Genomic DNA, 14,020 nt, shown 5'->3' on the forward strand with positions numbered 1-14,020 from the left:
ATGCTCCTCCTTGAACGCCCAATGTCCAAGGAATCTCCTCAACATGCAAATCCAAAATTTGTTTGTCGTTTCTCTTCTCTACAACCCAAGAAATTGTAGGAAAACCCTTACATTCTCCTAAAATCTAAAACTAAGAGGATGTACACATCTCTTTGGACACCAAATGTTCAAATAAACGTTCTTGGACTCGCAACCCATAAGTTGCATCTCCCTCCCTCTTTCCTACAAATCAAGATTGTAGGAGAGTATTTAAATCTGTCTTCATGCTCCCAAACTCAAATTGGAAGGATGAATCCCCTTCTTTGAACGCCAAATGTTCAAGGAAGATCTTCCACTTTGCAATCTCCAAGTTGCATTTCTCCCTTTATTCTCTACAAACCAAATTTGTAGAGAAATTCCTTTTCTTTCTACAACTCAAGAGTTGTATGAAAATTTCATTCATTCAACCCATGTTGAGTGAATTAGACACATGAAAGTCATTTATTTGTTGAATCAAAACCAACAAGTAATTCAACACAAAATCTTTTGTTTGTTGAACCAAATTCAACAAATAATCACATATCAAGCTAAGGAGAATTCTTCCAACACTTAGCCCAAAAGCTATGTGTTGGATTCTCTTTCTTTCCTTTCTTTAGCCTCAAAGCTAAAAGAATTCATTCTTCTCCTAACTCCAAAAGTTAGGAAAAGAATTCCTCCAACATTAAGCTCAAAAAGCTATATGTTGGACGTTTCTTCCTTAGACCCAAACTCTAGGAGGATCCTTAGTGTGACATACCACACAAGCCTCATACACTTAGTTGCACAACCCCTTAGGCATGCTAGGATTATGATTTTTCTTTGTGTGCGCATGTGATTGATGTTGTGAAGTGATTGACTTTTGGATTGTCTGCGTTGTGGACACTTGCCCTTAAGTGGTTAGTGTAGAAAGATATAAATATTTTTTTTGTGCAGGTGGCCATATCTAAAAGGGGGGGCGCTCATAAATAATAATAAACTGCTTGCATGACAGGTACTACTTAAAACCCCCCAAAGATGTGGCCAATATGGTAGAAGCAGGGGGCCTAGCACTTAGCACTCTAAGTGTTAGGCCAATTTTGGGATGATCATATTTCTGTTATATAAACTGCCGCCTGACTCTGTTCTGCAGATTTGAGTCTTTTTCTTTTTACACCATGTATTTGATTAGATCTAGGGTGTGAAACTTGTGGGGTTTGGATTAGCAAGCAAGAAGGATCAAGAGAGAAAGTATCCCTCAGAAGGTTGAAGCTTGAAGACCCCCACAATTAGAGTCTGTAAATTTGACTGGGTTGTATAATGGTAGGCAACTCAGCTGCCAAACATGTTTGTAATAACTTGGACATTATTTACATTTCTGTCTTAATTTATATATAAGCATGTGTTGAAGTGTTTACTGGGTGCGCATTAGAAAAGCATGTTTTTCCTAAGGTTTCTTCTCTTGTTTTTGTGGTGTGGCTGGATTTGATCAACGTAGGTCTCTTTAGGATAAATTAAGTTTTCTACCCTTTAACATGTAGCATCTAAAATATAAAATCAAATTTGGCCTCATGGTCTTATCAAGGTAAAAACAATGCAGTGGCATCCCTTCAAGTGAGTGCCAAGTTTTCAAAACGAAAATACAACATGCATAGCAAAAAAATGTGCACATATAGAATTGCCTTCACATAAGGATTAGATAACAAAAAAAATCATTATCTTTTCGTGTGTCAGCATTGCATACCATATAATATGGCTAGGCATCTTGGCTCAAAAGCCAAAGCTATAAGCCCTATCTTCTAAATATAAATAACCCTACCACTCTATCATTTGCATTAAGACCGCATATAAACATTGATTTTAAAAGCGATTTGGGGGAGTTTAGCTGGTAGTCCCTTCCAGCGGGACAATAATCCGAGAGTCGGACGGGTTATTGCCTCTTCGGAGTGGTGAGTTGTAAGTCCCTCTTTGCACCTCGTTAGATCTAGGTTCGAGGCACTAGCTAATCGGTAGTCCTGCAACTTAGTCTTAGGGTCAGGGCATGGGTTGATTCCAAATCTATCCTTAAGCTCTCATCATTCGGCCAATTCCTCCAAATTAGGTTGTTAATGTAAAGCCTAATGTAGGATAGTTTGGGCACCTCTGAGTTTCCTCTCAGAATCAAGTGCCCCTACTTCATCTCCTTTGGCTTTCATTCCCAAAATCTAATCCTTAGTTGATCAACTTCTCCTTGAAATTCCTAAAGGCCAAATCCTTTTGCTAAAACTTTCATGGATTTTAAAACAACAAAAAATCAATTTTAGCCAACATTTAAATGACTTCAAAATAAAGCAAAACCACTAGTTTAATCAAAAGTTTTCCTAAACCAAAGTTTGGGATGTAATTAACCATAGGGGCTTGCCCCTATGGGATGTCTGTACCCAGAAATAAATAAACCCCATTCGACCAAACATCGAGTGGGGGAATCTCTGTTATAATTGTAAATTTTATTATTGAGTCCATAAGGAAATGATATTTTTACCCTTCGGGGTGATATATTATGTTCTTATGTCGTAGTCGATGACAAAATATGCAATCCGTTTGAGGATGCAAAAATTCTCCAACACTAACCTCTTTCTTCTCTCCGCAAGTTCGACTCTATCTGTATCTTTCGTCTCAATCCAAGAAAAACAAGTTTAGGTGTTTGTTTTTATGTCAAAGTTTGCAAGTCTTTTATAATAGGAAAGTTGAATTTTAGTATGTAATTTGTCGTATTTTTTAGTATTTCCTATAATTTATTATTATCCTAGGAAGAGTTTCTTTTGCTTGCAAAAATTAGGAGCTTTTCCTAATTTTTGCTTGCATCAGACCTGTAGGCGGATCTTTCTCCCAGGGTAATACTAACTAGTAGTGCTTCCCTAGATGGCAAATTCCAGCCTTTTCTGCCACATGGCAAACTATGGTTTGGGTTGGAATGAATGGCAAGGTGTGGGGCTATGTGGGAGCTAAATCCTGCGGATTCTATTAATTATATTAAGTAGTTTTTCAATTAACTCAACTGAAATATTTTAGTTTTCCTGCTAACTGGGATGGGTTAATTTATTTTGTATTTTCACCTTTGTAATTCTACATGTATAGAGCCAAGTTTTGGCCAAGTTGATCAAGCAAGCATTTCACCACGTTGTACATCTCTTTTTCTAACACACATCATCAAGAAAAAAACTCGAAATACATCCGCATGCAAAAGATTGATTTTTAGCATTGTAGCAGGGAACCATTTTCATAAGAATGTCATCACATCATTTTTCATGTGCAGGAAAATAGAAGCCATAGATATCAATTATCAAATTCATTTAATAAATTAATAGTGTTAAAATTCCAACAGTCCCTTGGCTCTTGATCCCACGGCTACGATGGGGATCCGTGGGAGGCTCACCAGGATCACGCCGATCTCCTTCCATGTTCGGGTGGCTTAATTAGGAAGGATTATATTAGGGAAATAATGCATGATTTCGTATTTATCTGTTTCTTTATTAAGATATCTTGTATAGATCTACAAATAGGGATAGTTTTGTATAATAAAATTAAAGTCTTTCCCTCTCCAATTCTCTGAATTTAACATGGTATTAGAGTCTTCTGCCTTGGCTGGAAATCCAAGTTTTTTTTTTTATTGTAGAAGGCCCGACCTTATCTTTAGAAACGAAAGGGAGTGTATTCCGGCTTGTTCGTTCATGTAGATGTCCAACTAAGAGGGTGAGAGTGCTTCATCCCGCTGTCCCTTCGTTCAATCGAGAGACGAACGTCTAGTGCGTCTCGTCTGGAGGAGTCAAGCGAGAATCCCACAGTCTATGCGTTCAACCGAGAGAGATGAACGTCCTTGCTGAAATATTGAGGAATACAGGTTTCCACCACCAGCCTTCATTGGCGAAATTCTAAGGAATACAGGTTCCCACCACCGGCTTTTATTGTCGGAATTCTGAAGAATACAAGTTCCCACCACCAATCTTCATTACCAAAATTCTGAGGAATCCAAGATCCCACCACCAATCTTCATTGCTAGAATTCTGAGGAATATAAATTCCCACCACCCGCCTTCATTGTCGGAATTTTGAGAAATATTGGTCCTTCCACCGGCCTTCATTGTCGGAATTCTAAGGAATATTGATCCTTCTATTTCCTTCGTGCATCCAAGACCGGCGAGAGAAGTTAAGCGCATTACCTCCTCTTGCGTGCGTATGGAAAGAGCTGAGAGTTCCCTCTCGTGAGGGTCAAGGGCCGAGATAAGAAACTGTGCAAGGCATGCACTCCTTGCGATCAAACCATAGGGATCAGAGGTCTTGCGTGCGCCTGTACGGGGTTGATCAAACAGGAGTGTTCGGGTGGAGTCGAATAACTAATTTGCATTGGGATGAAGGCTAGCATGATCGGATGGGAGGAGTTTGTGTGCCATGTTCTGAGCCGCTTGAGACGTATTTTTCTACTGTTATCCTTGAAACTTGACGCAACCCTTAAAAATGATTTTTTTTTTTAGTGTTGTGCCTTCATTGACGACTTCCCTTATGATTGTTATCTTATCTATAACCAATGCAACCTTCATTGTTGTCCTGCTTAATATAGCCTTCATTGCTACCCTTTTCAACTGCAATATCTAAAACTAATTTCTCTCAAAGTTTTGACCAAATGGAGGACTCTATGGTGCACCAAGGGACTTTATAACTCTACTTTTCTAGGACTAATTATCAAGCTAGGAATGACAAATCTGTATACCCCAACTTGAGGGGGAGTGTTAAAATCCTAACCTCCCTTGGCCCTTGATGGGGATCCGTGGGAGGCGCACCTGGATCACACTGATCTCCTTCCATATTCGTGTGGCTGATTTAGGAAGGATTATATTAGGGCAATTATGCATGATTTCGTATTTATTTGTTTCTTTATTAAGACATCTTCTAAAGATCTATAAATAAGGATAGTTTTGTAAAATAAAATTAAAGCCTTTCCCTCTCCAATTCTCTGAATTTAACAAATAGACACAGGAAAAATCCAACCTGATGCCACCTTTGCAAATGTAGTGTATGAGCTTTCTTCAAATGGACTAAAAACCAATCTCGCAACCAAACCTCCTGAGATAGCAAAACAAGAAAACCATCTCATCAACAAACAAAATTTTCAACAAAAATATAGAAAATCTCACAAGGATGGAAAAAAGCACTAATGATACATACCTAATTTGTCCACTAGGCCATAGATAGCTTGATTGTAAGATGAATCAAACCAAAGAAGAACCATCTTTTCTCCTTCCTGAAGTAACAATTTCCATGATGCCTGACCAGTAAGTAAAAGGCACATGTAACGTAACTGTTTATCATATTCGAGGTTGTTCCATAACCTGAAAAGATGAGCATGTGAGCCGGAAAATTACAATTTATGCCTGCAATGTGGTACTATGCTTGTTTATGTTTATTTTTAATTTTAGCGATTGTGTTCAAGTAATAAATATGGATATTAAATAAGCAGACTATATGCACGTAAAAAGCTTACAAATGAATATAATGCGAGAAAATATCAGCAATTAGTTACCTAAAAGGGAAGAGATTCTTTTTTTCTCATTACCTAAAAGGGAAGAGAAAACTGCTGCTTATGATCCCAAAGGAAAGGAAATAAATCCAATATCCTAAAGCTAGGCAAGCACCATATGAAACCTGGGATACAGCAAATATGATCGCCATTTCCTGAAGAAAAATGACAAATATCACTAATAAACATAATTATGAGCTGTCCGTAGACATTAGTTGAACCATGAGGATCTTCCATGGCCAAATCAGAATCAGGATTGCTTTAGCATTCTGTGCCAAAAATGTTTCCTAAGAAAAAGACTAGGAATCATCTTATTAAAAAAAGATACAAGACAAGAAAACTGCACCGTCATGTATATAACAATCTTCTTGGTAAGATAAAAAATTTAACACGATTCTTCAGGAAAATGAACAATCAGTACATAACCATCACACTAAAAGCCTGCTAAAAGTCAACCACCCTATATAACATAAGTGCAATCAACAAAAAAATGTTGAACTTTATAAACTGTCCATTTTTTAAGTCTATGCAGACCTTTACTCATTTTAGTTTGTAAGGGGGGAAACATGGCTTCAAGTGAACGATTAGGTGAAGTAAGACTTTCAATAATTCATTTTCAAAAATTAGAATGATAAAATAAAGCATAGTGGAGAAAGCTTTAATCTTTGGATGCATCCACTAAAATTTCACTTTATGATAAGCATCCAAGCTTGCTGCTTAAAAGAAATTCAAGAATTTAGATGGTTACCATCCCTGTGCTTCGGAACATTAGAGTGCAGGTCATCATGCAACGAGCAATAGTTGCAACAGTTTCAACCATCAACCTTAATTTTAGAAGAAGCAGATTCTGTGAAAGTATATACAATGGTTCTCCCAATAACTCCAATATACAAGCAAATCCTGAGAGTTCGTTAAAACTAAGTAATCATTAGAATGCAGGTAGAAGTATTGTCAAAACTAAAGAGGATAAGGACACAAATGAAGGACTACTGAACAAAAGCATTTCCAATCAACTTCATGGAAGGCAAACCAACACCATTTAAAGATCAGTATAATTTCATGAACAATAACAAAGAGAAGCTGATTACATAATGAACAAGAAAATTTTGAAAGTACTTAGCATAAAAAAAGCAGCAATGCCTAATTTGATCAAACCAACTTGACTAAAAATCATTTTTCCTTACTGAAGATTGAAACCCCTAAAGAATCTCCACACACATAAAAAAGTACAGTCCGAGATGTTTAAGAGTGTCTTTATTTTATTTAAGATAAGGAGCATCATCGGTAAAAGAAGCTCCCAGTTTTTCCCTGGTGAGACTTTCTGAAGGTTCCCAAAAAGCTCTTACAATCTTTTTCCCAGTTAAGGATTAATTTTTTACGATCTTAAAACGATGGAAAGAGCAAAAGCTAGGAAAAAATTTCATGTAAATTTCTACAGGAAATAATCCTAACCAAACAATCTAAATAAACTTGCTAGCTTAAATTAACTTCATGCTGTAGCAGATAAGGCATGCATTTGATAGTATGCATACTACTGCACCTTGTCGTCCAAAATGAAATTACCATTTATCAGTATGGCCAATGCATTTGGATCAGAAATAGCATTCTGGAAAGAAAGCTTCTCAATCCAAAAGAAAAAGCTGCATAGAGCAGAAGTAAAGAGGATGCCCAGGGGAATAGTCAACCAAGCTATTTTCAGCAATCTTGCTGCATTTGCATCCATCATCCCATCACTGCAAGATAGAGTAGTAACTGTTTTGGTCAATTTACAGTCTATTAAAGTAAAAGAAATATTCTACAACAGGCATTTTTCATACAGGTAATAAACACACAAAAAAGTCATAGTAGCTCTTTTCGTGTAAAATAATTACTTATCCTGTGCTCAAACATTGAGAAAAGTTGGCCGTACGGTAAGGGGCATGACAGGAATATTATTTTGCCGGTTTTCTCCCAAAAACAAAGTGCAACAAGTCAAGAGTAAGGTTGCAAAAGCAAAAATATTATAAAGACAACTTTCCAAAATATGAAATGGAAATCAAAAGTATAAATGATTTCATTTTCAGGTGCTTGGGGAAGCTGTTGGGGCATGTGTTCAAGTGAAGGTGTATTTGCAGCAGACACATGCAATGCTCCACTGCTGAGTGTGAGTGATTATAATAATCAAAGTACATGCATTGGTGGCAAGTTCCTGATGGCCTAGAGGCTTCATATGTAATGGGCCCTGGTTCAACACTCTTTATGGTCACGATAACAGCTAATAGGTCAGGTCTATCACAGCACGCTTTTGTTTGAACAATTATACCAACACATGAATTGGTTTGGCAGTAAGGCATCACCATTGAATATCTATCCGCATACAAGCACGGCGAAACCCCTCCCGACTTAGAAACAAGATACATGTAGTTAAGAGATGAAACTTCACTGCATAAAGCTGCAAAATTAAGATTCAGAAAAAAGTAAGTAAACCTGAGAAACAAATTCAGGTTAATTAAAACAATAGATGTCAAGTGAAATATCAAGATATTGACAAAAGTATGAAAAAATCAGTAATGCAAAAAAGAGAGGGAAAGGAAATAATTATTAGTTTGCAAAAACAGAATATTTTGGAAGCATGAACGCATAAAAGGTCAGGAAATCGAATACTGCAAGAGTCACTAAAGTGTGAATAACATGACAAAAGAATATAGGATTGAGTAATAAAGCATGAGTAAATATTTTGTTATAAAAATAATTCATATCAGGAGATTTTTTGTACAAGCTGAAGAAATTGGAAAATCAGAAAACTTTATTGGATGTTACCAAAGTCGGAAGAAGAGCTAGAAAGCCAGCCAACAACTCTCAGTTTAACCCTACCCAAAGTTGTATGGTAAATATGACAAATTAATCACTTTTTCTTTTACAGTAGGAAACAAACATTTCAAGAGGCCAAACTTAAACTAGAAATTCCAATAGTTCATAATTAATCAGTTGCAGTATGATTCTCAATCCCTCATAGTACATAGACAACTCTCAGAAAATGAGTCAATTTGTCGGTAAATCTGAATGTAGAGTTTGATTACATGCAATGGTATATGCAGCAGAGATGGAAATAGAATTAAATTGAAGTAGATGCCAAGTTGAATGCACTCCAATGGGTTAATAGCTTGAAGCGATGAATTACATGAAGCTTTGGGTAATCCTATTAAATTGAGTTATGGTTGAAGCTGAATGCATTCTTATTTTATCAATAAAACTGGAATAGTGAATTATTAGAAAAATAAGCTTATCAACCAATTCAGCACCATTTAGTGTTTAGCAACATTAGTGGGGATAACTTACTTACTAGACTAAAAATATTTAATTTGAATAAAATGAATGAAACCTGGCAATGCCTCACATGAAATGTTCACTAGAATATTGGAATCACAATTAACCTTTTGATGGGATCAAAGATACTAGCCCTCTTTTCACACACATTTAATGAAGATTTTGTTATCATCTTGGTAAGAAAATAACAAACCCACACAATTATGAAAACTTGTATTAAGGAATCAGCATTGTATTACCGCATAGTCAGCTTCAGTTAGGTGCCGCACAATCCAAGTATTGAAGATAAATGGAATTAATCTTGACAAAAACTGGGTTGCTGCCAAACCAAATAAGGAAATAAAAGATGGTGAACAAAAGTACTTGCATGCAGAAAAATGAAGATCAACGAAAACTAAGTAAAAGAAAAACATGATTGAAGGCATACAAAACAAGTTGGTAAATTACCCATGAGGTATTTGAATGTTTGACCAAAACTATTGTTAGCAGCACTTCCCCCATCCACCCAAGATCCATCTTTTTCACTTGCCATCTCAGATAAGTAACTAATATACCAACAGCATGTGGAATGTCTCTGAAGCACCCGACAAACTCAACAGCGTTTTCTGCAGGTGAACTTTAAACTGGAGAAAATTAACAAATCCAAGAGCATTCATACTAAAGAAAACATAAATTTAATCATGAGCTTATCAAATAGTAGATTGTCTAATTTAGAAAATGAGACTTTAATTGAACAAACATATAAATAAATAACTAAAACAAGCATTCAAATAAGCATAGATAAGTAGCTTGTGTTCATGAATGTACAAAAATTTAGTAAGAAAAAACAAGAATCCCACAATTTACCCAAATCTTCAAATCACAATAAAAAATATTATGAATATTAACTTTTCTAAAGTGAAATACACATATTCATTCATATGTTTCGATGTGATCAGGACACTTTATATAAATAAATAAATAAAATATAGGTATGTAAATATATATAAATTGTGTGGCATGTATGTAAATATCCCTTCTTTTTAGTGTATATATATATATATATATATATATATATATATATATATATATACAATGGCAGATTTACACTGGGGGCATGTGCACCAACTGATTTTTTACTTAATGTCTTATTAAATATATTTATTACTATCTAATTATGAATTTAGGATTTTTGGCTCTAAAATTACGCTAGCTGCGAAGGGAAACCAAAAGGGCGAAACTTAAAAAGTTCAAAATATTTCTCTCTTGCGACCAGACGGCGAAAGATCAGGCGGATCGCGTTGGCCTGCATGCTCGGCGGTAAGAATCTGTCACTCTCTCTTCATCTCTCTCTCTCTCAGATTGGACAAAATTCGAAGCCGCTGCTGCTCCCTAGTCATTTGTATTTGCTGACCTTTTTAGATTTTTTTTCTTCTGCTCCCTAGTCATTTGTATTTGCTGACCTTTTTAGATTTTTTTTCTTTGCCATTGAGTGATTGAAGCAGTTTAGCTGTTTCGATACAAAAATTATTGGCTTTTTATGGTTGGAAGCTGATTTATGTTGCTATTTTATTTCTTTCACTCCATTTTGATTTAGTGCCTTAGAAAGTATCGACATTTTTACCTTATTTTCGGAAGTTAGATCTACCTGTATATTATTGCTTAGACTTATTTATTCAGATGCATGTTTTTCTTTTATCTACTCCTGTTTTATCCATAGAGATCTAAAATTGGCCTGAGAACTGGGCGGAGAGCTGAATACACCAGACTAGATGAAGAAACATATCAGCAATTGATTATTTTATTTTATTTTTCCTTTCCAGCCAATTTGTGCCATTACAAGTGTGGGTGGATCCAACAGAAACCCAAGCATGCAAAAGGGATTTTCTTTTTGAACACTCTTATACCTTTCTAAGCTCCAGTTTGGAATAGTAATATTTTGATTTGTGTTTGAGTATAGATATGACTGAATCATCAGTAATATCAAATAATAATCATATATGAAGAATGATAAGCTGCCTGTGAACTCTTAAATTGAGAACACTGTGCTTGCTGGCATTACAATTAAAATCTGTGTAGTTTGTCTGTATGTGGGCTGATTCTTTGTTATGGCTTTGCAGATTGAGGAGATATTGAAATTTGAAGAGATATCTGTGGATACAAAATTGTGAGTATTCTACTAATCTGTAAGAATTGACAGGTATATATTTTAGTTATTAATCAATTTACTAGCATTAAATTTTTTTTATGTAAGTATAAATTTTTTAAACTAGTTGTTATTAAAATTAGATATGGAAAAGTATTTCAAAAGAAAATTGGAAGGAGATGATCATAAACTTTTTTCTGAGGAATAAAACACTCAAATTCAATCAGTTTTTGCAAAAACAAATTTAGCTAATATCACTGCCGATCCTGCATTGAGAAAAATAATTATGGATTTTCATTCTAATGAGAGGGATAGTGTGCGGAGACATTACTTGCTGAAAGGACCATGTCAACCACGTGATCATGAATTCCCACGTACAAAATTTGGGGATAAATTACATAGATTTAATCCTGCATGGTTCGATGAACACAAGACTTGGTTAGAATATAGTACAAGCAAAGATGGAGCATTTTGTTTGTTTTGTTATCTGTATAGATCTCAAAATGGTAGAAGCTGCAGCAATTGAGATTTCGAATGTCATAATCAATGAACTAAGAAATAAGGTATTTGTTATTCTACTTGATGAATCTCGTGATGTATCAATTAAAGAACAAGTTGTTGTTGCATTATGTTATGTTGATACACACGGATGTATTATTGAGCGTTTTATTGGGATCGTTCATGTTGGGGACACTTCAGCTCTAACACCAAAGTTAGCTATTGAATCACTTTTTTCAAAATATGGGTTGAATGTGGCACAACTATGAGGTCAAGGTTAGATGGAGCAAGTAACATGCGAGGTGAGTTTAATGGAGAAGAATAACATAAATATTCCAGGCATAACTGATACATTTGTGCTGCGAGGAGGATCAAGACGTCGTACTGAAAGTATAACAAACAGACATCATTATCAAATCGAATTATTTTACATTGTTATAGATATGCAACTTCAAGAGCTCAAAAATAGATTTGATGAAATTAATACAGAATTACTTATGCGTGTGGCATGTTTGAATTCGTGTCAAACATTTTTAGTTTTTGATAAAGAACGATTGCTATGTTTACAAAATTTTATCCATCAGATTTTTTATAAATGGATCTCATTATAATACACAATTAAATTGAGAATTTCATTGTTGATATGAAATCAAATGATGCATTTATGAGTTTAAAAAGACTTGGAGAACTTGCTCAAAAAATGGTGAAAACTAGGAAGAATGACATTTATCCTTTGGTGTTCTTACTTATAAAGTTTGCTTTGATATTTACAATTGCTACAGTAACAGTTGAACAAGCATTTTCTGCAATTAATATTATAAAGAATCGTTTACGCAATCGTATGGGGGGCTCTTGGATGAATGATTGTATACTTATATTGAAAATGATATATTTAATAGTATTGAAAACAACTTGAGTGTACGACGATTTCAAAAAATAAAAACTCGATGGGAGAAATTATAGATGATAGTTAAGAAGAATCTCAAGATTTATTGTTCTCAATTGTAAGCTTTTTTTTTAACATATGTTTTATCTTTTTTATAATGAATCAAATGATTTAAAAAAAAATTTAAAACCGCCCATGTCGGTCCCAAGCCTGGATGAAAAAGGTTGAGAGTTTTTTTATTTCAATGATTTGTGCCCCCACTTGAAAAAAATCCTGGCTCCGCCCCTATATATATATATATATATATAATCAAATATGACTATCTGAAATGTAAATCAATATTTAATATTTTTTCTTAAAAAGAAGAGGTGATTTCTATCATTCAGAAGAAATACTTGAAGTTCATTCTAACATGATCAAACGCAATCTAAAATTATGGCAGAGTATCATCCCGAAAATACATTGTGTAACACTTGCTGTTTGGTATGCGGATTTAGGTGGATTTAAGGCCGGATTTGGGCGAAATCCAGCCAAACGGCCTAAAATGCAAATCCAAATCTCACGGCAAACGAAATCCTCCGTGGACGGAAAATTCCGCCGATTCGATCTAAATCCCGGATTTCCGAAATGCTTTGGTTCGGCGGATTTACGGGATTTGGCCGAAGAAGCGCGCGAAAGGGAGAAAGTTACCTTCACAGCAAGCGAGCTCCCGTTGTTGCTTCAGATAAAAAAATTGTCGTAACTTCCGATCCAATAGGAAGGTAAGGAAGGTAATGTAGTCGAAGGAGCAAAGTCGAACAGCGATGAAGAACTCTGGAAAATTTTAGGTGGGAAGGAACAAAGCCGAACGAAATATAGAAGGTAAACAGTAAAACCTAGACGCTTCTAATTGTTGAATAATTTAATTAATATAATTTAAAATATTAATAATTAAGTGAAATTAATTAAATAATATTTAAATAATTGATAAAATTATTAGTTAAATACTTAGTTATTTCAAAATAATTAATAGGATTAAATATGATCTAAAATAAAAAAATTTATTATAAAATATTATAAATAATAATTAAATAATTAATTAGTATTAATAAAATTTTGTTATATTTTATTTAAACTTTTTTTGTCGTGCTTAGATTAAGTATGAATAAAGTATGTCATTTTTAACCGTCTTAATCTAAGATGAACAGCAACAGTCCAGGGATTATAACTGGGATTTATCATGCATGTTCCGTAGTGAAGTAGCGTTTCAGGGATTTACTCTTAATTAGGAAATTCGGTAACTCCGGGTTGAGGATTTACGAGATTATCAAATGATATTTGGAGTGCAGAGTTAATGAAGAATAGAAGGAGTAGATATTATAAAAAATCTAAAAATTTTTCCCTTAAAATAAATAATTAAAAATTAAATTCTGTAAAAACAATTTTAATTTTTCATTTTAAAAAAATCCCCTACTGTAAATTGAATCGCCTATCTACCAAAAGCCCAGTTGGGAAGGGTAGCCGCGTTTCTTGCAAAGGCATCGATGGAAAAAACGAAAATCGGTTTCGGCTATAGATTGCTACAAGCAAAATGCCTCGTGCACATCAGCGGCGTTAATATGTAAATATTTTTAAAGAAATTGCATGTTTTCGGTAATGTTTTATTTAGAGGTATTTAC

General features: G+C 34.7%; 1 protein-coding gene across 7 annotated transcripts in view; it reads right to left on the minus strand.

Annotated features, from left to right (window-relative positions):
* The window catches only part of LOC110114280 (protein RFT1 homolog), a 31,851-nt gene extending 18,629 nt beyond the window's left edge, over nucleotides 1-13,222 (minus strand). The window contains exons 1-10 of one of the 7 annotated variants that reach the window (XM_020847112.2): nucleotides 13,053-13,222; nucleotides 11,310-11,388; nucleotides 9,301-9,458; nucleotides 9,093-9,172; nucleotides 7,884-7,978; nucleotides 7,111-7,280; nucleotides 6,296-6,447; nucleotides 5,584-5,702; nucleotides 5,196-5,359; nucleotides 5,019-5,093 (exon numbers count right to left, since the gene is read on the minus strand). In XM_020847112.2, coding sequence (XP_020702771.1) covers nucleotides 5,019-5,093; nucleotides 5,196-5,359; nucleotides 5,584-5,702; nucleotides 6,296-6,447; nucleotides 7,111-7,280; nucleotides 7,884-7,978; nucleotides 9,093-9,172; nucleotides 9,301-9,385 — 940 coding nt within the window. In that variant the 5' untranslated portion in view covers nucleotides 9,386-9,458; nucleotides 11,310-11,388; nucleotides 13,053-13,222. Of the gene's footprint in view, nucleotides 1-5,018; nucleotides 5,094-5,195; nucleotides 5,360-5,583; nucleotides 5,703-6,295; nucleotides 6,448-7,110; nucleotides 7,281-7,883; nucleotides 7,979-9,092; nucleotides 9,173-9,300; nucleotides 9,477-11,309; nucleotides 11,389-13,052 lie in introns of those variants that run through there. The other 6 variants (XM_020847108.2, XM_020847109.2, XM_020847113.2 and 3 more) reach the window with 6 other exon arrangements.
* Between the last annotated feature and the right edge of the window lie 798 nt (nucleotides 13,223-14,020).

This window comes from Dendrobium catenatum, unplaced genomic scaffold, assembly GCF_001605985.2.
Source record: "Dendrobium catenatum unplaced genomic scaffold, ASM160598v2 fragScaff_scaffold_1143, whole genome shotgun sequence".
In the NCBI taxonomy this organism is placed as follows: domain Eukaryota; kingdom Viridiplantae; phylum Streptophyta; class Magnoliopsida; order Asparagales; family Orchidaceae; genus Dendrobium; species Dendrobium catenatum.